General features: G+C 43.4%; 1 protein-coding gene across 2 annotated transcripts in view; it reads left to right on the forward strand.

Annotated features, from left to right (window-relative positions):
- Positions 1 to 2901: 2901 nt before the first annotated feature.
- The window catches only part of MKLN1 (muskelin 1), a 653324-nt gene continuing 632550 nt past the window's right edge, over positions 2902 to 23675 (forward strand). Inside the window, exon 1 of one of the 2 annotated variants that reach the window (XM_085653584.1) lies at positions 2902 to 3023. In XM_085653584.1, coding sequence (XP_085509710.1) covers positions 2944 to 3023 — 80 coding nt within the window. In that variant the 5' untranslated portion in view covers positions 2902 to 2943. The remainder of the gene's footprint in view (positions 3024 to 23675) is intronic. The other variant, XM_085653585.1, reaches the window with a different exon arrangement.

Genomic DNA, 23675 nt, shown 5'->3' on the forward strand with positions numbered 1-23675 from the left:
GAAATTTACTAGATAAACATTTAAAACTCTCCAGAGTCTGTGGTCATTTAAAGTATTTTCTTTAATGATATTTCACCTATACTGCTAACAACTAGGTCCATTGACCAGAGGAAATTATTTATGGATGGAAGAGTTGGTAAGAATTGGTGAGGTAAATTCATCTCGCAGGTAATAGTACAATAAATTGATCCGAGCGATGCTTACTAGCTCATGTATGAATGTTTATGGGCCCAGGTGAGTATGTGGATTGTGTGTATCTTTAGCTGGTGAACCCTGCTCCATCAGTAGGAAAATCAAAACAGTTTCCTTCTGCAAAAGAATTTGCAGAAGAAATTGAAAAAGGTTTAATGGTCTCAGACCTCAGCCAGCAATAGCCCTAACGTCAGAACGCAATGTTACTGGACTGTAATAGTGCTTTCTATTTTAATAAAAGAAAAGAAAACAAATTAGTCTTATTCACAAAGGCAATTCTGGCCTTAAACTTACATTAAATGCCAAAAATGCCACATTTATGTCTACCAAGAATTCACTAAACGATACCCGACAGGTTTAAATGGATTTACTGCTGCAGATTTCTCCACAACGGTTCTATTAAAATTTGTAGGAGTAATCTCCACACAAAGGTTCAGAAGTAAGCTATACAACGTGTGGTTTGCATTCTAAATTTGTGAATCCCCACAAATGTACATTTCCAGGTGTTCGCAAACTCTGGGGAAATAATTAGAACCCAATTCATCCAGGGGAATAGAGTAACTCCCCTTAAGAATGGTGAGGGGAATGCATCAACGCTAAAAGTGGTGGAGTTGTAGAGAAAGAGGTTTCTCCATGGAGAACAAGCATTTGCAATTCAATAGGTCTTGCATTTACGCGAGACCTATTGCATTGCAAAAGGTAGGCATCACAGACAATGGGAGGGAGGGCGGGCGGAAGAAGGCATGGACAACGGGAGGGCGGCCGGGGGGGGGGGAGAAGGCAGGAATAATAGGAGGCCAGCCGGAGAGGGGGGGAGGGGCAAGAAGGCATGGAAAACAGGAGGGAGGGTGGGCGGGGGGCGAGAGTAGAAGACGCGGACAACGGGAGGGAGGGAGGGCCGGGAGGGAAAAAGAAGGCACGACAACAGGAGGGAGTAAAGAAGGCACCAAAGCATGTCATGCCTGCAGTAGTTGAACCTCATTAAAGAAAATAGTGCTCACAGTCTATATAACAGGTCCGGTGTAACAACCGAAGTAAAGGGGCCAGTCGCCAAAGGAGGTGACAAATGAAGAGGAGGTGGTACTAAGGAGGGACTAACAAGCCTATTGACGGATCAGAAGCCAGTATTTACTACGGCTGACACAACCCAATGGCAAATATGAGCGGAGAGTGGGCAGGGCTTCTATTCCCTGCTCCTCTACAATAAGTCTTGCAGAGCAGCGCATGCGCGCTGAATCTAGGCTCGACCTAAAAATGGTTTTCATACTCAGAAAAAAAAATAGCCATTTGCACAGTGGGCTCTGTTCCCCATGTGCTGAAATCTATCTATCTGATTGTACTACTGAATTTCAACCACTAGAATATCTTCGTAAAAGAATATTGAGGTCCAAAATATCAAAAAATAAGTGCAAATAGGGAACTATAGATTTACTATTCTTAAATCCACATCTACATACCTTAAAGATATATGTACCAGGTAGGGACAGTGTGTATTTGTGTCTTTTTTTACCCTGTTTTTATGATCATGCTATTGATCGATTCGATTCATAAAATAATAATATATGTACCAGGTAGGTATATATATGTGGAGTTAAGGCCGGCTTTAGTGGGTGCAACTGGTGGCTGCACTGGGTGCGGACTTGGGTGGGCACTGAACTCAGAGATGGCGCCGTGTTTAGCAATAATGTACAATCTAAAAGCACCTGCTGCAGAGTTCCTTCTGTGTCCAGCTTTCAAGCAGCATAAAAATGTCAAGATAACTCTTGTGATGAAAGTTCCTGCTAGAGAGAGAGGGATCGAAGTTTTGTTTAGAGGCAGTTTGACTCTCCATAAATCAGCACAGAGGGTTAAAATGCCAGCTGCAAAGAATAGATCTGTATTTTTATGTGGATAGCTGAGTGGATTAATAAAGCCTGGCTTTACCAGCGCTTTAAAACAAATGACTCATATGTGAAAGAGGGGCTATGGAGAGATGAGGTGCACTTCTTGTCGGGTTGTAGTGAGGGAATACGAGGAGGTAGGAGGGGGCAACAGAACAGATTGTCGCACCAGGCGCCAGCAACGCTAAAGCCGCCATCTGCGCCAAATGTGTTTCTGCCAGGGCGCTATATGACCAAAGACCTGTCCTGGCGCATACTATCTTCCCGGTCTGCGACACTACATCTGTAGTTCAGAATCCAAATTTTGTATTCTCTAGCCTCCGCGGATTATAATCACTTTCGATGCAGTTTAGTAAAACAAACATGTGACTGACTATGTCTTTAATAAACTCTCCAATATAACCAGACCAAAGAAACGAAAGACAGACAACAACAACAAGTCGTTCCTGAGACTTTTTCTATCCAACTGTATTCCAAACAGCCATCTTTTAGTTAAGCAGACGTAAACGCATTGATTTGTTTTCCGCTACATAAGCGAACATATGATATTTTTTGAAGTACGATACATTTTCTTTATAATGTAATCACACTAGAAAGGAACTTATTGCTAGGGGAAAACATTTACTCGTTGTACTGTGGATAAAACAATACATTTTTATATTGACAAGTAAAAACTCAATAACTATACTCAATCAAGAGAAACATAGATTTTGAATCGGTAGCTGTTTTATTTCAGATGTTGGTCTCATTGAAGTGTTTTTTTCAAGATGGCCGCCTACGAAACATTTTTCACCCGTATCGCTGTATTGCGCGTTGGACCTTAGTCCTTTCTCTGCCTCGATAGTCTGGCAGGGGTGCTGCTGCTGGTAAGATGGCGGCGGTGTCAGAGAGCAGAGTACTGGGGTACACCGTACACCGCTGGAGCTCATTCTCCTCCACTTATCTTCCCGAGTAAGTGCCCCAAGTATAGGATCTTGCGAGTCATAGAAGGTTGAATGCAAAAGTATAAACATCTGGGGTTGAATGGGGAATTTGTGAGCAGACATTGGATTGTGCACAGGCCTGGTTGGAAACTGTGCAGGAACTAATTAGTGCTGAGTATGTTGAAGCAGTGCAGTCTGAAGTTGAATTGTGTAGGCCAGGGTTCTGCTCGACGACCGGACGATAACTTTGTAGATTCAGAGTATGAAGGACCATGCAGAGGAGTTGTCGAGACCACAGGGTTGGAGGGGCTTGAGAACATACAAGGGAGATTGGCAGATCTCTTAAATACTAATGTCTTGAAAGGTGCTGTGGAGATCTCCCGCACCCTAGTTCCTGGAAAGGAACTTTGTAAAACAATATTTGATCGGAAACAGGAACCTGCATGGGGTTTGTTTGAACATGCATGGACGTTGTTTACATCCTGTATTTGTTGTTTCCAACAGAGGAATGAAGAGCCTTACCATGTTGAAACGCCGTATATTGCAAAACAGCAGTGTAGATAGCTTGAATGCATAATGCTGGAGGAGAACTGTACATATCCCTTTTTATGTGACTGTTTGCTGGAGAACTATGTAGAAACTCGGGTGGCCAACTTACCATTCTCACTTTGAAGGACCATGTTCGTGCAGACACTTCAAAAGACGTTTGTTTGGGAAAGGAGGTAGTATAAGTCATGCAGCTTCTTTTTGGGGGGGATTTCCTCGAAATCAGACCATCTAAAAAGAAGATACAAGTCGACCATAGACTCAGCCTATGGACTGTGATTATTAGTCATGGTGTATTTGAATTAGTATCCCCTCATCAACTCCTGGAGTAAGCCTTGACTGCTTACTATTGAAAGTTTGTGAGACAAGTTTAGAAAATTAGCAATTTGAGCATCCAAATGCAATGAAATAGTATTAAGCTTTGAAACATCATTGGTAAATAGCATCAACTATGCATACTGCCTACTAACCACTTATGTTGCAAGACGTGGTTCAGTGGGTGCCTTTTAGCCGTGATATTGGGATACTTCTCATCTAATCTTAGTTTAACTGTAACTCAAAAAATTGCAGCTAATAAACACCAGAATTATTGTTGGTGCGCAATACAGTGAGATTTCGGTAGGAAGGGCAGTCCACTGGCCTTGCCATCAGAATTACTGACATCCTAGTTGGTGGTCTATTTGGCTAGTTGGAGTTTGACTTCCCAATTGGTAAAATTGTGTGCTTTTTGGTAATCACTTTTTGAACTTATTCCTCTGTGCCTTTTTTGCAAGATATGGAGTATTTAGGATAAAGGTGAACGTTTAAATGTAAAAGCTGCTAGTGAATGTGTGGTTTACAAAAAAAAATTGTTCAGATTGTATCCGGGGGAGGAAAGAAGTGCTTGGTCTCATGGCATATTCACTAAAATGCACAATGATGGTAAATGTGTAGCCTTTGCATCAAGTAGTAGCATGCTGTAGTCTTGGGTCTGCTACTTTAACCAACTGGTTGTGGGCAAATCGTACTCTGTATGTGCAGTTGATGACTGATCTGATGAAATGTCCGCACTCTGAAATAGGCTTAATGGAAGAAATAAACACAAAGGGCATGCTTCCAAGAAAGATCCCGAGTATGGTGTAAATTAACACATTTACGGTCTGGCAAGATATGGATTTGCACATCAGTAGCTGAACGTGTTCCTGAATCTACTTTGTGCTCAACCTCTTTTGTGCCGCAGCGCCTCCCTGCTATTCACACTAGGTACTTATTTTATAGTCAGTAAAGGGCTGAAAGAGTTAGAGTTGCATGTTCTGTGATAGGGTTAAAATGGTGTTGAACCAAAACGAGGGTCAGTGGGTATTCCTCAGTGGCTCTTTGCTGGGGGCAGGTCAGGAGCCATGATTGTAGAACAAATCTGCAAAATGCGGGATGGTTAGCCACACTAGAAGAATCTCCTGACAAGTCTTGCAGGAACGTGAAAGTGGAACCTCAAGATCATTGGCCTGAAGGCGTCTGGAGGATAGCTGTGTAGATTATTGGTTTCATGTAATGGTCCTATCATTCCTCCAAAGTGCTCTGACACCCAAACTCTGGGTCTGGTTCGCGCTATAGAAAACAATGAATAAATAAATACCTGTCAAGCCACCTTCATTTGGGTGATCCTAGAACTCGAGCTTCAATCTTCTTACAATCCACATGATTAATTTGGATTAAATGAAACCATTTTCCAGGCAACCCTTCATTACTTTCCCATCAGTAGTTAATGTTTATTTGCTTTGATTGTCACCATCCAGAGACCTTCAACACCTTGGAGACTTGGCATGTTGAGATCTATGGATGTGGGAGCCTGAATGCATAAGGTTATCATAGGAGCGCATCCACTGAAGCTTGAAGGACAATGATGCAAAATGTTAGTGTGCAGGAACCTGCAAAAATGCTGTTTAAATTAGGAGTTACAAATGACTCCAAATTTATCTGAAGTGGATCCTTTTTTGCTTTGTTTAAGGGCACCCAGGAACCATTAGTGCATGCTCTTAGAGGGAGGCCTAAAGTGCAAAAAACTGGGCTGCCAATTAGTCTCCTCACTTCGCAACAGCTCCACTTGCTTAAATCAACTGTTTAACAACACTCTCTTGGTTACCTTGTACAAGAATACTCTAATAAATATCTCTCATTGCTTACATTTAAAATTGAGTTCTCAACGTCCTATTATTCCATTGTTTGCCCCTTAATAACCTGGGAGTAGTTGCGAGCAGTTCTCAAGTCTTACACCATTGTGGATCAGAAACATGTTCTTTGTCTCTATAGTTTATCTTAATATCGGATGTAATTAATTTGCTTGCCATTTTACCATTGGTGCATCTGACGATATGGCTAGATAGATATACATGTATATAGATATGTAGCTATAGATATGTTTTTATTAAGTTTTTTAGTAACCCAAATTAACAGGATATACAACATGTTAAATATAAACAGTGGAATATAGTGTTGATGCACTCTCCGAACTTCTTATAAAAAAGTTTGTTTATTTTGCTTATTTTCAGTTTCCATTTTGTTCTCTCTAATCATGACCTTCTTTGGATAGTGATCAAAGGAGGATAACCATTTTCCTCATAATCAATAATTTAAAGTTTGGTTTTTGCTGTAAAGATTTTCCTTTCCCTGCTGACTAGTTTAGTTAATTTCTTTATATGGCTATTGATTTTTTCATAGTTGCCTCCTTTCATTGAAACAGGATTCGTTTTTTTCCAATGTGACAGCATTTTGAACTCACACATTATTGGAGAGCTCTGTGCATTGAATTTAGAAATATCATTGAAAATAAGTTGCTTTTTGTAAGAAATCAACCTTTTCTCTGTAGCCTCCTTGAATTTCTCATCTTTCGTTGGATCCTATATTTATGCTAGCTTTAGAACTTTGTGTAATTTACCCCCACTAACCAGTAGTAAAGTACCTGTGCTTCCCATTTACATGTGGTTGAATTGGCATACTCCGTATTGGTGTATTTAACTGGCTTATACGTCCCTGATATATCGTGCAAAGTGTACCAAGGGCCTGAAAGTTAAATTCTACTCCCGGGCTGCAACACCTCATGCTCCATCTACTGAAGTGGCAGTGCAGATACGACTTCAGGCCTACTATTGTAGCTGAAATGTGGCAGTATAAACACTGCATATCATCCTGTCTGAATAAACCCTCTTAATAGTTCAACACTTCCCTTTTAAATATCGATGTCACTCCTATGTAGGCCTTGTAGCCCCCAAAGCAGGGTGCATGGTATTTAAAAGTAGGATATGTAGAAATTGAATGTTAGCTAGTCCTTACAGTGACTAGTACCTAAAAGCTATTTTTAACTGTGGCCGGCCTACCTGTCCTATGTTGGAAACCAGAGTACAGATGAAAATCCTATCACTGTATTTTGGGATTGGGACCATCTAGAAAAAACAATTAAACAACTATTTTTAATAGTTATTAAAAATGCAACTCAGAAGTAAAGTAATATGTGTTAATAAATATTAGAGAAAAGTAACTTTTAGAAAGTTACGTTATCTCTGCCTGAATATCCTGGAGGCTGTTTGCATTTGCTCTCCAATATCTCTCATGCAAGTGACTAGCATTTGAATAGGTGTTCATGAGATGTTAAATTCCTACCTGAAGGTACACTATAAAGTCACTGTGATCGACAGTTTGACCTGAATGGACAGGAAAGGCTTGTTTAAGCTCAGCAGAAGGGTGAGGGGATGTGAGAATCTTTTTTGACATTACATTGGCAGATTTTGCATGACAGATCTGCTGGGTTTACATATAACACTGGGAGTGCACTTGAAAGGAACCAAACAGGATGCCCAGACAATTTTTGACTTCCGTCTCTGGGTTTATTGTGGGTTGAGTGGCTGCTTCAAACCAGATTATAATGTTAGATGTTGCATAAGGATTAACACAGTGCATTCCCCACACACACCCCCAACCCTCAGTGCCCATGTTTAATGTGGCCAAAGACTTTCACCATCTTGAAAATGCCCAAAATGGGTAAGGTTGGCCCCAAGAACCTTTACTGGTTGTGGTGTGCCTGGGAGTCATTCCTACCGATACCTCGTGCCAGGCATAAATGTGGCATCTCCAGTCACCCACTTAAAAACACTTCTGGACCTGAGGAAGAGCAGAAGTGGACTGGACCCTCTGTCTTTGACCTTGGAGGAACTCTGAAGGACTGGGCGTGCTCCCTCTTTTACCCAGAACCAAGACATGGTCTCAAAGGGTCATACGAGTGACCTGTTTAAGCTACAGGAATACAGCAAGCTACCAGAAGCCTTTCATGGAACTACCCAGTTAATCAGTGGCATCTGAACCTGGACTGGACCCTCAGTTGACCCCTACCTGACACCCTGTGAGTCTCGAAGTGCCTCCCCTGAGGTCCTGGGAGTGGGGGACGGCTTTACTCCTGTGGTGGATTGGAACTTAAAGGAATAAGTCGTAAGAGGTAAAATCTTTGACCAGGACAAATCTGGTTGGTGTAGCCTACAAGCGCTTAGTCGGAGTCAGCCTCAATTGCACCTTAGTCCAGGTCTACCAAACAATTGACTATCATTGCCTCTTTCTGTTTCCTGTTGCTATTCCTCCTTAAAACTCTAAAAATTCATAATTTCGTTTCTCCTTGTTAGATTTTTGTCATTTGGTTTAATTTTGTTTATTAAATTTGACTGTTTTCTAAGATTAAGTTTGGGATTAATTGTTTTCATTTTCATTTTATTACTGTTTTGGTACTGCATAAGTGCTTTACACCTTGCCCATAGCTGCCCTTTTGCTTTGTGGCATAACTACCAGGGAGTTGAGCCCAGGTTAATTTAGTGACTTTGAGGGTTCACCCTGACAAGAGTTGTAATTATTCCTCGAGGTAGTAGTACACTTTTCATCTGTTGTTATTAGTTAATTAGTATCAGTGATGGTCAGCACCTCCTCCACCCCCTCCCAACCAAGAGTTCAGTTGTTCACATTTAAGTAAAATGTTTAGTATTGTCTTTGCTTTTATCACACTCCTGACATATGTCGGTTATACATATTTTTTATCCATTTTTTAGAATGTCAAATTAAGTTTCTATGAGTTTTTTTTTGTTGCCTCAGTTTACTAGAATTTGTTATAGATAATATTCATATGTCCCATTCTGAAATTATAAGCTAAAAATTAGAGGCCTGATTACGACTTTGATGGTAAAGGAACCGCTGTCACTTTTCGGTGACCGCCCGCTTCCCTGTTGGTCCGACTGCCGGATTACGAACACAGATGAAAGACCCCTGCATGACTGCCGCTGCCACCACCGACATTTGCCACTGCTGCGGTGGGAGAGGCAGATGCGGTCAATGGAGGCAGTGCAGTCATGTGGACTTGCCTTACTGCTGACCTTTTCCTGTGGGGACACCACCATGCGCCAGTCAGTGGAAAGCCATATAAATTACTGAAAATATGACCCCCAGGGTTGTTGTGCACTTAAAGTACACAACAACCCTTAAAGTATGTCACTGGTGCACATATAAAGTTCTCCAATACCTGGGTCGTGTTAGCGCTATCACAGAATGTATAAAATTAATAAAATGCACACATACCTCCGACTGGCTGTGATGACGTTTTGGTTGTGTCCAGCAGTCAGCAGTGTAATCCTGCTTGATTCTACCGCAGTGCAACTGCCAGCCCTGTGGGAAACTTCTAATATGACGGGCGGAATGCCGCCGGCTCTGCTGCGTTTTTAGAACAGCCGGTGCGGCCTGGCGGTTTAACCACCATAGCCGTAATCGGGCCCGAAGTTCTTCGTACCAATCATTTATGCACTTTTAAGAACATCTTCATGCTAGTTAGACCTATTTCATTATATAAAGTTGAAGTAGACAGTACATAGGTATTTGAATATTCTTTTGAGAAATATGCTGTACATATTTGCTTGATTTTTATGAAGTACTCAAAACTTTGTAATTTCTGGTAATTCTGACTGAGGATTTCTTAAGCTAAACTTACTGCACATTTTAGAGGAGACCAGTGGTTTATTTCATTTAAAAAAAGTGCACACTTTGATTTTTGTCTTTAATCTCAAGCAGGCAAATTTATGATCTAATTTTATTTCTGGGTTGTTCCAAATTGGTGAAGATTCTAGTCTCTTTAGAAGCACCACACTTATAATTGTAATTGCTTGCCTTGTCATCATTAAATTTGGCAAGCCATAACTTTTCTGGGTAGGTAATTTACACTGAAAAAGGATTTGAGAGGAAATAATTTGATCAGGTGTTTTTCTGCTGTCACCCAAGTTGTCATTTCTGAGTGTTCTATTTTCGATTTTTGGCAATTCTGCTCAGAATGAGAAGTTTCTTAATAGTGTGTGATGTTTGGTAGACCAAAGCTGCCCTTTCGTGTAACGGGTTAGCACATGAGAGAATGAGATTAAAGTTTTATTTCCATCCCTTAAGAACTGTGAAATGATTTTGTAAACTGTCCAGTAGTATTTCATTGGGATTTTGAGACCTAGTTTGTTCTGGAAATATATAATTAATTTGCTTGTGGTTCTTTATTTCTTCTTTCACCTCCCTAATCAGAGGCTCTATGTTTAATTCCATCAATTTTCCTTTGTTTTAAAAAAATTATAATTCTGAGATATTTAAAGCTGAACTCTGTCGGCTTTAAAGGCCAAGTTGTCTCTTTAACACTGCAACTCCTCTTTGAGATGGTCATACCTACAGTTTTATTTCATTAACTGTATACCTAATACCCCACCAAACCAATGTATGGTGTTAATAATCAAATAATTTAATTTCTGCGGTGAGCAGTCTGGAGTGTTGTATTTAAGGTGATTCCAAAATCCTGCAAGCGAGGTGCTATCATGCACCTTATCCGCAAGATTTGCATTTTCATATTGTAAAGTTACATGTACTACTTACTATCTTGTAGGATTAATCATCCACTCCTGTCACAAATATGTTTCATTATGAGGTTTCTGTTTAGCATGGTGTTGACAGTTTACGTGCTCTTCTTTTGCTGTTTGTGGATAAGATGCTAATTGTGGTGTAATTAAAGGCAAAACTGAACAAGTGTCATCAGAAAAGTCCAGTTTTCTGCGAGATGCAGATGCTATTAAACGGGTATTTAACTTTCAGAACATGTTGTAATGAACTAGATCCAAGGATCAAGATTATTAAAAAATCAGATAAAACATTTATACTATCTAACATATTATTTCCAATTGGAGCTGAAGGAGCACTTCATACCTGTTCCAAATATCACATTATCCTTAATGAGCCATCAAAAACCTCCTCTTCCAAATGACTTGTCTATTAGTAGGCCTGGTTCAAAATTCAGATTAGGTTATTTCAACGAAATAGTTTTTTAGTGGTGGGATTATCAATTATTTCATATATGTTTGGAGTTTCATGGGTGTGGGAGTCCTATCATTCAATGTCCATAACGTAATAGTTTGTGTCAAGGGCAACACGTTTTACTGTTTATTTTCATCACTGGACAAGCAGGCCTAACCCCCTCCATCACATACTCTGTCTTCCAGTTGACAGTACCACAGCATGGATCTTTGAAGGAGTGTTGCCTACCACAAAAGTTTGCTTTATACACATTTGTATAAGTTGTTCAAACATATATTTGATTCATTAATGTAAAGCCTTACAGTGAGTATTCTAAATAGTGAATTTTGAATGTATTTATTAACTGTACAATTAATCAAAATCATTACAGTAAAAGCAATCGATCTATTAAAGCTAAATCAATGATAAAACTTTAGTTTGTAATAATTCTTTTTTGATAAATGGGATTTGCCGCCCCTCCCCAGTTCCACCACAGTCAGCCTTCCCTAGGGTTTGTGATCATGGATGTGTGGCCTTATTCACAATCCAGAATCCCACATTGTTCTGTGAAAATGGGTAACATTACAAAGCTGTGACTCGTTCCCCTTGACCTCTAGTCAGTTATCCTATAAGGCGCTATCCTAGAGGGGGTACTGGAAGTGCGAAAAGGCGTCAGTGCTAAATAAAGACCCCCTCAGCTATCTTCCGCTGGATTTACTTTGCTCTACCCTGGAGTTTTATTGCGTTTGTAAGCCGCTTTTAAGACAGTCCTTATGTAGTGGATACATTTCCCCAGTCTTGCTAGGGTCGTCGTGCTGGAAGTAGAAAAGCACATGGCTGACGCTTCACTGCAAGATTTTATTCCGCTGGTGGTACAAATCGGTCGCAGTAGTCGCCGACGTTCGTCGAAGAGATTGGGCCAACAGCATAGGAGGTGCAGCCACGATTCCCTCTTGTAGGGGCACAGTCTACAGTTTGTGGCTTCCCCCCTCAGGGCCCATGCAGGGTTGAAATCCGCAATTCCTAGAGTGATTAATCTCATAGGCAGAATTTTACTTCGGGCCAATGGAGTGAGAGCTTCGCTTAGGTAAGGCTGAGCTTTGCCTGCCGTATAAGAGCTATTCAGCGGATCTAGGTGTGAACTTGAACGGAGAGATTTGTGGTCGAGATCAAATGAGATTTCATGCACTTGTTTGTTTATGACTCTTTTCCAAGCATTCAGGGGGATTTCCGGCTGCGATATGCTCTCTTCCACAATCTTCAATGTTTCGATCGCTTTTTCAAGGCTTGTGTGCCAGGTCGTACATGGTTCTTCAAAAATAGATCTCAGTTGGTGTTTTAGTGTGTTAGCTGGGGCCCTTAATATCCTGAGGTACAGCTTTATAATCTCCCCCTGGCACATCAAGTCTGGCCTCGCCACGCCTAGTTCCAGCCTTAGCCTTGCTTTCCTTGCTGACCTCGGAATATGAAGCACTGTTTTGTATGCTTTAGTTTGTGCTGAGTTGAGGCAGGCGTGCTGTGACCCGGGGAAGGGCAGGTGGCCATAGCTTATTCCTGGTAGAAGTTTCGCTTTTAAAACTTTCAGTATTGAACCGGCAGTCGGACTGATCAGGTGGTGGCTTAATTGCTTTAGTAGGTGTGTGACCTTATTTGCCTTGATGCTCTGATGTTTCAAGTGGGCATTATTCGCCTTAGCCCGTTCCATCAGCCAGACCCCTAGGTAATTGTAGGACGCCGCCGTCTTAATTAGCAAATTGCCATTTGCCATTATGCTTTCTTTTTCAGGTGGTAAGTCCCAAAAATAACGACCTTGGTCTTTCCTTGATTTACTGTCAAGTTGTTGATGTTGTTGAAGCAATTTAGTGCATTTAGGGCTCTTTGTAGGCCCACTTTCGTGTGGTCCATTATGGCTGTGTCGTCGACGTATTGGAGCACCGGCAGCCTCATGTTTCCTAGTCTAGGTGCTACTAGGCAGGCTCCTTTTTAGCGCATCCCCCAGATCCACCGTGTATAGGTTAAAAAGGATGGATGCCAGCACACAGCCTTGCTTCAGCTCGTTCCTCGTGATTATTTTAGGGCACACTGCTGGCGCTGGTTTTAACCCGTACCCAAGTGTCTTCATATAGCGATCTTATTGCCTTCAGTAGGTTTGGTGGAATGTCCCAGTTTTCTAGCTTCCACCATAGTCTTCTACGAACAACTTTATCGAAGGCTGTGCTATAATCCACGAAGCAGCAGAAAAGTGGAGGGTGGTTCTTCAGGGTTGCCTGGGCAGATAAGTATGCTAGCGCCAGTACATTGTCCATGGTCGATGCCTGTGACCTGAAGCCAGTCTGGTAAAAAGGTATGATGCTGTTTTCTTCCACCCACATCTCCAAGTCCTTTAGTAGTAGGCGGGCATAGGCCTTGGCTTCGAGGTCAAGTAGGGCGATGAGCCTGTAATTTGATGGCTTTGAACGGTCTCCTTTTTTGAAAATGGGGACCAAGATGGAGCCCCTCCAAGAATCGGGGGTTATGGCTCTCTGGAAAGTGTAGTTGTATAATGGAGTTAGCATTGCTGCCCAGAAATCTGGGACCTTTTTGAAGACCGGTGCTGGAATCCCATTAGGCCTTGGGGCCCCATCGCTCTTCATGTTCTTGAAGGTCTTGATGACCATTTGGGGATTTATCAGGGCTGGTGGTGTACAGTATGTTTCCACCGGAGTTCTGTTACCCACAGACAAATTGCCTTGGCTAGCGATTGTACCTCCTGGCTTGGTGTTTGGTTGCCAATCTCGGCCCACCCCACCACTGGCCCCTTCTGTTCTATCTTTGTATGAGGGGGCAATTGCGTAGAGCTGCTTGACATGGATCATCCAGTCTTTTTCTGCTACTCCGTTTTCTCTTGAGATTCCTCTAATACTCAGCTGGTTTATGTGTCTCCACTGTTGTGCTGGGTTCTTCTGCATAAACAGAGAGAAGACTTTGAGCCATTCCCTTTCCATGGTGGCATTTTTATGTTCCCATATTTTCTTCCATAGTGCTGCCCTCAATGAAGCAACCGACGGTCCCTCTGATGGTGCGCCCCCTCTTTTCTTTTTAGCGAGCGCCTTATGCAGGAGCCGTTTGCAATCTTGTATGTCTTTGTTTGGCCCTGTGCTGCCACATCTTGGTTGCCCTTTGGGCCTGGGTGATTGTGGATGGGAGTTCCCGAGCTTTGCTTGTAGGTCCTCCACGGTATCTTCCCAGTCCTTTATGGGTGAGAGCGACAAAGACAGACTGCATTCCTGTTTCTCATCCAGTCACGTTTGGAGCGTGTTGCCTATCTTGTCCGACCATTTGATCCTCCTCAATACACTGTTTTTCATCCCCTCCTGACACATCGATGGTTTGGTGGCAGATAGCTGACGGAACTGTCATCTCGAAGACCGCTCTCAATGGCCTGTGATCGCTTTCCGTCTTATCCTCAACTTCAAAATCTTCCAATCTGGCTGCCATCGCTTTGCTGGCCATGATGTAATCGATTCTTAAGAGGTCTATGAAGGTAGGGGTGGATCCCATGAGTTTGAGTGGGCTTTTTTCAGTGCGTGAGTTGAGATCACCTTGTGCTTGTTGAGGAAGTTGGAAAAGGGTCCTGCCCTGCCTGATCGGGGGGGGGGGGGAGTTTGGTTGTATCTAGATCCTCCAGGTTAAAGATCCCGGCTAGGATAACCTGATGAGATTTGTATTTATATAAGAGGTCTTCTAGTTTCCCCCACAATCCCTCCAACTTCTCTTTCATGATGAACTGCGCCGGATTGATGTAACAGTTAATTATTAGAAGGAGCATTGGATGTGAGTTAAGGTTCAAGCTTCTGATGTGTAGAGCTTGCAATCCGGGTGAGTTTAAATTGATCAATGTAGCTTCGAGGGCACTTTCGTGCTTTGTGAAGACTGATAGACTGCCGGCCAGCCAGCCAAATAGATTTTTTTTTGTTGCTGGAATAAAGTGTTCGTAGTACCCTGCCAGCGAGTTGCTGGACAAGGCCCAAGTCTCTTGGAGTATGAAACTGCTTCAGATTTTCATTTCCACTGATTTTACTAACAGGGCTCGACAAATCCACCGACCGCTCGCATTTGCGAGGTAAATTTAATGAGGTAGTGCTATTTTTAGGTCCTACTCGCCCTTTCTGGCGAGTAGGAAAACATACTAACTTTTGCCCTCTGTCTCTGAAAACGGAGAAAATGTGACAAGATAACAACATTTAAAGGCCTTTTTATTGCTCACAAAGCAAATGAGCAATAAAGATGCCTTTCAAATCTTGTTATCTTGTCACATTTGCTCCACTTTCAGAGATGGAGGTCAAGTAGGTTACTGTTGGGTCGAGGAGATTTTTCAAGGTACTAGACCTGAAGGACTAGTACCATTTTTCAGATTTTTCGAGCCCTGACTAATCTCTGCTATATTCCAGGAGATTAAAGTTAATTGGTGTTTGTGGAATGCTCTTCGCCTAGCCGCTCCCCTGGCTGGCTGGGTTTCTCCAGAGATAGGAATACTGGTGCCCCCCACTTGGGATTCTGGGTGAGTTTGAAGGAAAGGGGCCTGCACAAATGTCCCGATGGTTATTTTGGCATGAGATTCTGATGCCCATTTGGACCCTGGGGGCTATCTGAGTTTTACCCGGAGAGCCCGAACTGTTTGTCCCATGCAGGATCAATCAAGGGGCCTTTCCCCTGTTATCCGGTGCCAAAACATGTGGGTATTTTGGGTGCGGCAACGTCTGGACATCGATGCCCCACTTGGCAAGTTGTGTAGAGTTGTTCACAATGGCTTGTTGTATTTTTATGTGATTCAGACCCACCACTGTTGAGTCGCCATGTGTGTCCCCCTTCATGCTCAGGAATTTCACCCATTCTATATCACCCGTTTGTATCTGTTCTAGGGTGGCCAGATGTTTGAAGAGGCGAAATATATTTCTCCTGTTCAAGATGTCGTGCTGTCCCGTACTGGGATACCTTGGGGTGAGGATTACCTCTTGGACCACTATTGTTGAGCCCAGGGTTAGGGCCGCTTTGCCCCTTTGTTGGGCAGGCACTGCCGAAATTGATCCTGAGCTTTGGCTTCTTGTTTGGTCATAGTGTCCTGCTTGGGGCCGCTTATTGTGGCCTTGAGTGCCCCCAGCACCAGGCTCTTGTCCAAGTTCTAGTTGAAGTGGAACTAGATCCATCGGTTGCAGCGCTATTGTGGCCATCACTGATTGGGGGCTTGCCTCACGAGATGCCAAGCTTATTCCGGCTTTTGAAACATTGCCAATAGGTTTTTGGTCCTTCATGGTTGGGGTGCTCAGTGAAATTGATTGTATTTGCTCTTCAGCCGGAGGATGAGCAGCCGGGGAGAACTTTTTGCCCCAGTTTTTAGAAATAAAAATTGGGTAGGGCTGAGATGGATTGGTGACCCCTTGCGGGGGTGGATGGTTGCTCTTCGTCGGCTGCAGTTGTCTCCCTCTTGTCTTTGTTTTTTTGTTTCTTCACCTTCTTTTTTGCTTGCCTTGATAGAGTAGGATCTTGTGCGGCTGTTGTGCTGAGGGTATGTTCCTGCAGGTCTGGTGCCTGGGCGTCGCTGCCCCACTGCACCCATGGATTATGCTAGATGTACCTTGAGCTGTTTTAGAGCTGCCCTGTTCGACTGGAGTCTTCGGTTCCGATCCCTGCCGAGGTCCTACTGGCTGTCCTGGCGATTGCGGTTAGACAACGCCCTGTCATCTATGTTGTTTGTGCTCAATGCCTCCCTGCGTCCTTTGACTATCTCTACTATGTCCGTTAGGACCTCGGGGAGAGACGCCCATTTCTCCATGAGGATTGGGCAACAGCAAGAGCAGTCCCCCCGGTTGGAGACCAGGTACTGAGAGAACCTGTTGTCTAATTCCTCCACCCTGGAGCTTATATTGATTAGATGAGCTGCAGTGGCTTGTAGGTGGTCTATTTGAACTTCCATTTTGGATGACTGCCACAAAAGAGCTTTATTGGTGATACAGTTTGTCTCGGTCGGGGGAGTTTTCTCCAAATCCACATCTATACTGACCCTGCAGAGTTTGTGGTCCACTTTTGAATTGGTGCCCCATGGGGGGGGGGGGGGGGATGTTGGCAGCAACAGATTTGGGGTTAATTCTAAAGTTCTTTTGATCTTTTGGCCAAGATTATGGAGGAATGAAGCTGTTAGGTCCCTTTCCGCCGGGGAATCTAGTCCCTCGGTAACTGAGTGGGACCACAGGCTTTTGAATTTTACTTCGATCTCCGTGCTCTGGGTGTCTGACCGTGGGCTTTAAAATGATGAATTTGCGCTTTTGTCATTGCAATTGGAACATCCTTGATCAGAACTGTTTCGTGGGTCTTGGCGATTGTGGCGTCTCGCCCCGTGTCTAAGATTTGATGAGGGTTTTAACACATGGCTAGATCATTAAGCTGCGTTGGGTCGGATGCCCACGGGCTGCACCCGCCATTTCCTTCTGTTTCCTGGATTCCTCGCAGGGGGGTAGTCTGCCCAGCCCTTTGGGACTACTGACTTGGGCCAGGCTTAGGCCGTGAGATAGTGCGCCATGGGTTCTCCCATGGTCAATGTTGGGGATATCCTTTTTCATGAAGAAGTGCCTTATTGAGCCCCTTTGTGCGGCTTCTTGCGATGTTTCCTTTGGGCTGTCTGTGAGTGATTTACTCCTTGTAATCCTTGTGATCCCTTTTTTGGGGGAGTGGCTTTTGAGAGTCTCCTCCGGGGTCTTGTGCGCTCGGCCTTTTCTTTTTGGGCCCATTTTAATAGGTGAAACACTGAGGGTGCTCCTCCTGCTGCTTGCTCCAAGTGGTTAGCTTACAGTGTAGTGAGCTTGGCATCATTACTGATATTAGTTCCAGCAAAAGTTAGTACACATTTTTAAAATGTAACAATGTGATGTTTATTTTTCTCCCTCAGTGCTCCTTGATAATATGCAAATACATGCATACACATGTAAACAAGAATGCTGATGGTTTGTTTGAAAATAAAATTTGCAAAAAAAACTGAAACGTGAAACTGTTTTGCTAACCTATTGTGCAACTGTATATATAATTCCTCTGTGGCATCATTTAATAAAACATGTTTGCGGCAAGACAAAAAAAAAAAAATCAATATTGAAGAATCGGTTTAAAAACATTTTTGAAACCGGAAAATAAATTAGGTGCCAGACTGTTAGAGAGAGTCACAAATATGTGGCCTTACATTAGTGCAGATTTTCGCCTTTTAAGAATTCACCAGAATTTACAGAAGTAGGCCAGGGAACTGTACTACTAGCAGTTTTCATGATTTGTGGATTTACAGAAATGTGCACGAAATCAGAGCCTTGCAACAATCTATACCCTTATATAACTTAATCCTTTTTAACAAGACTATTATCAGAGCTCTGATATGATGAGAATTCTACCATAATTTGCCTTCTTACTGCATGGCACCAAAAGAGATGTTACTTTTTTTGTATGAAACATCTCACCCATTGGACAAGTTGATATTTTTTAGAATTCCACACCCCTGCAGCTTGATTGTTTTTAAATACAGTGAATACTTTGCAATTTTTTTTACTTGGATGGATTTTTTCATCTGGACTATGGTTGTAAATACCAACTGTTTATTAAACAAACAAAAAAAAAACTTGAACGCCTGTGTAGTAAGTTGCAACTATAAAGATAGCAAATGTACCCAGTCATTATTTTAATGGCCAAATGGCAGCATGCTTGTCGCACTATGTATGAAGCACACATATTGCCTGTGCCATTGTTATGTCGCAGAATTGACTCTTAGTTTTTATGTGCAAGTGGTAGAGGGGTTCAACCGAGCAGGGAGTGTCAAAGTGACTACAGCAGGATATAGTTCCTCCAATCTGCCTCCAGAAAAAATTGATTCCTCTTCCCCTCACAAAGCGTCCTTGGTCCTCCGACATAGCAACACATCATTTGCTGTTATTATGCAAACAAGAAAGGTAGTGCAAAAAAATTTGCTCTGTTTTCTGCACCAGGGCACAATGTATGAATGATAGTTGTGCAAATCCTGTAAGCCCTGTGGATTACTTTAGCTTCCAAGGGTACATGAGCTTCAGAAGAATTCTATAGATTAATGGCTAGAAAAAACCTGTGTATATCCTAACGGTGCTGTGGTCGGGTAACTTGCTAGGGAAATTGTGCTTCTGTATGAGACTAAAAAAGATTGATGGCATTAGGCAGATGCTGTGTAGAGCTAGAGGGTGCAGATACTTAATGTGAATGCTACGCTTATTGGAGGTTGCAGTTAGGGTTGATTGGAAAAAATTACAAGAATTCAAAATATCTTGCCCCTTCGCTTCTTTTGTATCTCCTTTTCTCATACATTATCATTTCCTTTTCCCTGTTCCTTCTCCTTTTTTAGTCAAAGCCCATCAGACAGCACAGCTGTCTGGTTTGCTAAGGTCATCTTGGGCACATTCTGAAAACATTCCTGGGTAATCATTCCATCCATTGCTGGCCATTGGCTTTGTGGTTTGTGACTCTCATTTTCTGGCTTTTTATTTACTGGCTTTGTCTTAGGCTGCCCAGCTTGAGTTCGTCCCTCCCGTTGCCCAAACCTTTTTTTACTGTATTCCTCCAGAACTCGCTTTCTGTAAACATGCCTTTTAAATCTTTTTCTTATCTTGTCACATTTGCTGTGCATTCAAAGACAAAGGTCAAAAATCAGGCTCTGTCTTCTGAAGGAGCTTGGTTTTTACTTTTCTTTCTCCGACTTCAAAGTGAGAGATTTTATGTGACAGTCATGTTGAGTATCCATATGTGAGGAGAGGGTGTAGGATGTTCTTTTTCTAGCACACAACAAAAAATAATGAACTGTGCTTGATGTTTCAAATTATATCAGAATTAGTTCAAATGAAGCACATTTCTTTGTAATTCTGAAGTGTGGTGAAAATAAATATTTGAATATGATGAAAACCCATCAATACACAAGGTGATGACATTTGAACACATTGTTTGTGCTCAGTAAAACCGTATTTCCTTGCAAATATAATGGCCATTTCAATAAAAAATGTGTTGTCTGTAATGGCAGTGCGCTACCACATGATGCATACTCCGTACTAGACTACTCCACTCCACTCCCTTCCACTCTATGCCATGCCACTCCATTCTACACCACTCCACGACATGCCTCTCCACTCTATGCCCCTCCACTCTACGCCCCTCCACTCTAAGTCACTCGACTTTACACCACTCCAGTCTACACCACTCACTCCACAACATGTCACTCCACTGTACACCCCTCCACTTCACATCATCTACCCCACTCCAATCTACCACACTGTAACCAATGTACTCCACTCCAATATACCCACCCCATCCCAGTCTACCCCACACCACTCTATCCAACTCCACTCTGATCTACCCCATTCCAAACTATCCCACTCCAATCTACCATACTAATATCCACCCAATCTACCCCTGTCCATCCCAATCTACCCAACTGCACTCCAGTCTACCCCACTCCAGTTGAGCCCAATCCACTCTTTCCTAAGCTACCCCACTCCACTCCAATCTACCTCAGTATGTCTCACTCCACTCCGATCTCGTCCACTCTAATCTACCCCACTCAAACTACCACACTCTAGCCCAGTCTAACTCACTCAATCTACCCCTTTTCTAGCCCAATCTACCCCATTTCACTCTATCCTCACCACTTCACCCCACTCCAAACTACCCAATCTACTCCCACTTTATTCCAATCTACCCAGCTAAAATAACCCTATCTACCAACTCCACTCCAATCTACCCTTATTATTTCCCACTCCTCCCTACCCCAATTTACTTCACTCCACGCTACCCCACTCCAATCTACCCTGTCCCCCCCCATTCTACTCCACCCCACTAACTTTTAGACATGCTGAACAGCAGCTACACTGGTGGACAACATGACTAAAACACATTGTCTAAGCCAATAGCTCTTGCGTAGGCGAGATCTATTGGCTTTGCCAAAGCTTGTTTTCTTCTTCCCCTCTTACTCTTCGCCATTTTCCTTCACAACTGTTAATTTCACAGTGGTCTGTTGACTGATGCAGAATTACTGCCTGCAGTTGGCTCACTTTTGTAACCCTTTTTAGGTCTTGCATGCGCTGCATAGGAAAGACCTTTAGCGGTCGGCACAGCTTTGAGGGCAAAAACGTGCACGCGTTGCATTGCTTCCAATGGCCACGCGTGCACGTCTGGAGATTCGCTTGCGGGAGCGAGCGGCTGGCTCCATATGTTATCAATTATCACGGCGCCAACCGCAAGCTTCCGCAAGCGCAAGCTTCCGCAAGTGAATCGCGCAGGCCCCCTCCTCTTCCCCTCCCCCCCCACTGCCACACGCTCTTGTTTCATAAGACCCCTAGTCACTTGCGTATACTTCTGTGCCAATGCTACTCCGACCGTTCTCCATTTGAACTACAATCTGGGCTGGGCAAGTACCTAATGCCATGAGCTCAAGGGGCCTATGGGGGCAGAAGTTTAAATATCCCATCACAGAGACAGATGCTGCAGTTATTAGCAGAAACAGAAAACTGTAAACCTTCTCTTATCACCCCAACCAACTGTGCACACGTCCCACATCCTTCCTAGATAAGAGCTTCCTTTGTAAGATACAATGGGGGCGGTGCCTGGCCCCCCAGGCTGGGGCGTGGCTTCCTCCAATGAAAGATTCTGCAGAGAATCTTCCTCTGACTGACCGACACAATGCAGCTGCAGCTGTCGCTGGCATCTGTTCCTCTCAGCCGGGTTATGGCAATGCCCTGCACATGGCAACACCAGCTTATACGGAATGCTGCAACCCATCTTCTGATTGGCGTCCGGACCGGAATTAAATGCGTATCTTAGGAAAGCAGCAACCTATCCTAGGGATTCACAGGACACTGTCCACTTTTTATCACAAATTAACTGCTCCACTATGTACCACCCTGGTGTATGGAGATGCCAATCTGATCCGTCTTCCAGCATTTAGTTTTAAGAGCAAAGCTTCTGGCCGCTTCCCTATGGAATTTCATTCTTTCGTTATTTCATTCCCTGGGCAATCGTTCCATTTTCAGGAAGATTCTGCAGACATGGATGTTACCTGAATTTTCCAGTCAATAAGTTCGGGCTCGTGTCTGGCTGGCGTCATGTAATCAGAGCTAAAAGAGCTGCTGCCTTACTCATCCAGTGGTGGATGCGCCATCTTTAAATACCCTGGGGCTTATTTACAAGCTTGTGCGCCACTTTTGCGTCACTTTTCCCATGTTAAAAGTGACGCAAAAGTGTGGCAAGGGGCTTGTAAATCTGTCCCCCTGTTTGTTGACAGAATGAGGCCCTGCACATCCCTCAACAAGGCTGCACAGACTCGGGCTGACTTTGCAGTAACAGGCCCAACTACACTCCTAGTCCTTGTGCAAGTGCGTATAATTCCAAACCATACTCTCACCTGTACTAGATGGTGCTTTTTCTGTGACTGAGAATGTTTACCTACATTTTGCCCCACCCATAGTAAAAAATCCATGCCAGACCTCAGGCCCTCACTGACGCAAGCACAAAGTTGAGATGACAGACTGTCTGCCAAGCATACACCGCTGAGAAGCACAGGTAAAGACGGACGCCCAGACCAGAGAATCCTGCAAGGGGTAGTATTGTGTAAGAAAGATTTTACAATATGGTGCATTTGAAGGCAGGTGACTGGGGCATCATTTTATCAGCAGCCTTAACAATGTAGGTAACAGTAGCAGATTTGCACTGGCTGGTGACAACGGTCTGTGCATCGTGTTACCTACTTGTTCTCCCCTAGGACCCCAAGACATTGTTCCACCCTCTGCATCTCCTGGTTCCTGATGCCTTCTGATATCATTAGTAAACCCACAGGGAGGCTCTGTCATATGTGCAGTCTATGGTTTTCATGTGGGCTCCTGAGTGCCCATCTCCCTTCAATGTCATTTGACTTTTCTGTCTCACTGGATAAGGTCAGGCGTCTCCCTGCTTGGTGATCACGGAAATTCTCAGCAGACTGACTGCTGGGGTGAGCTTCTCACAAGCATCCTTGTTTGCCCTACCCACCATGTGGTCCATCCGCAACAGTTGGCACCTGGGAACACTAAGTCCATGGCACAAAGGCCTCTTCCTCTGGCAAACACTTTTATTGGTGCGGATGTCTGATGCCGTTTAACTCTCCCAGCTTCCCGTATTTGCCTTGGTTTATATCCTCCAGCGATGTCCTGCAATGTGTTCTCGCCCCTTTATTTTCTGCTCCTGTCATTCTTCTGCATTGCTCCTCCAGTGATTATTGGATCCATGATGCCACAGCTACTTCTAAAAGGAAATCACATGTAAAAAAACAAACGTACTCCTAGAAACTAGACAGGGACCCTCTCTATGGTAGGCCTTCTTCTATGGTGTCCATGGCTGGCATATCTAGGGCATTCACTGATGTAAATAGCCCAGATCTGGTGCATGTGGGTGTCCTTGTCCATGATTTGCTTTCTTGTGCCTCCTGGGAGATTAGTCTTTTTTTTTTCTTCCATCTTTCTACCTCAAGCTCCAATCTCCAGTTTCTGACCATCTACCGGCAAGCTGACAACGGATACATTTCCTCTCTCTCATGCCACATTCCCTCAAAGTTGCATCACCCTCTCCTGGCGCTATGTCTACTCCTAGCCTCTGACACCTTAGCTCGAACCGCTTCACCCCAAAACTTTGGATAGTTTTGAAAGAATGTAACAAGCATCATGCTGGGCCTTTCAGTATGTTTCTTCCATCCATACTTGCCAGTGCAAAAAGAAAGTCATATATAAAACCTAAAAAAAAATCTTGAATGCAGTAG

This window comes from Triturus cristatus, chromosome 4_1 (genome assembly GCF_964204655.1).
Source record: "Triturus cristatus chromosome 4_1, aTriCri1.1, whole genome shotgun sequence".
Classification (NCBI taxonomy): domain Eukaryota; kingdom Metazoa; phylum Chordata; class Amphibia; order Caudata; family Salamandridae; genus Triturus; species Triturus cristatus.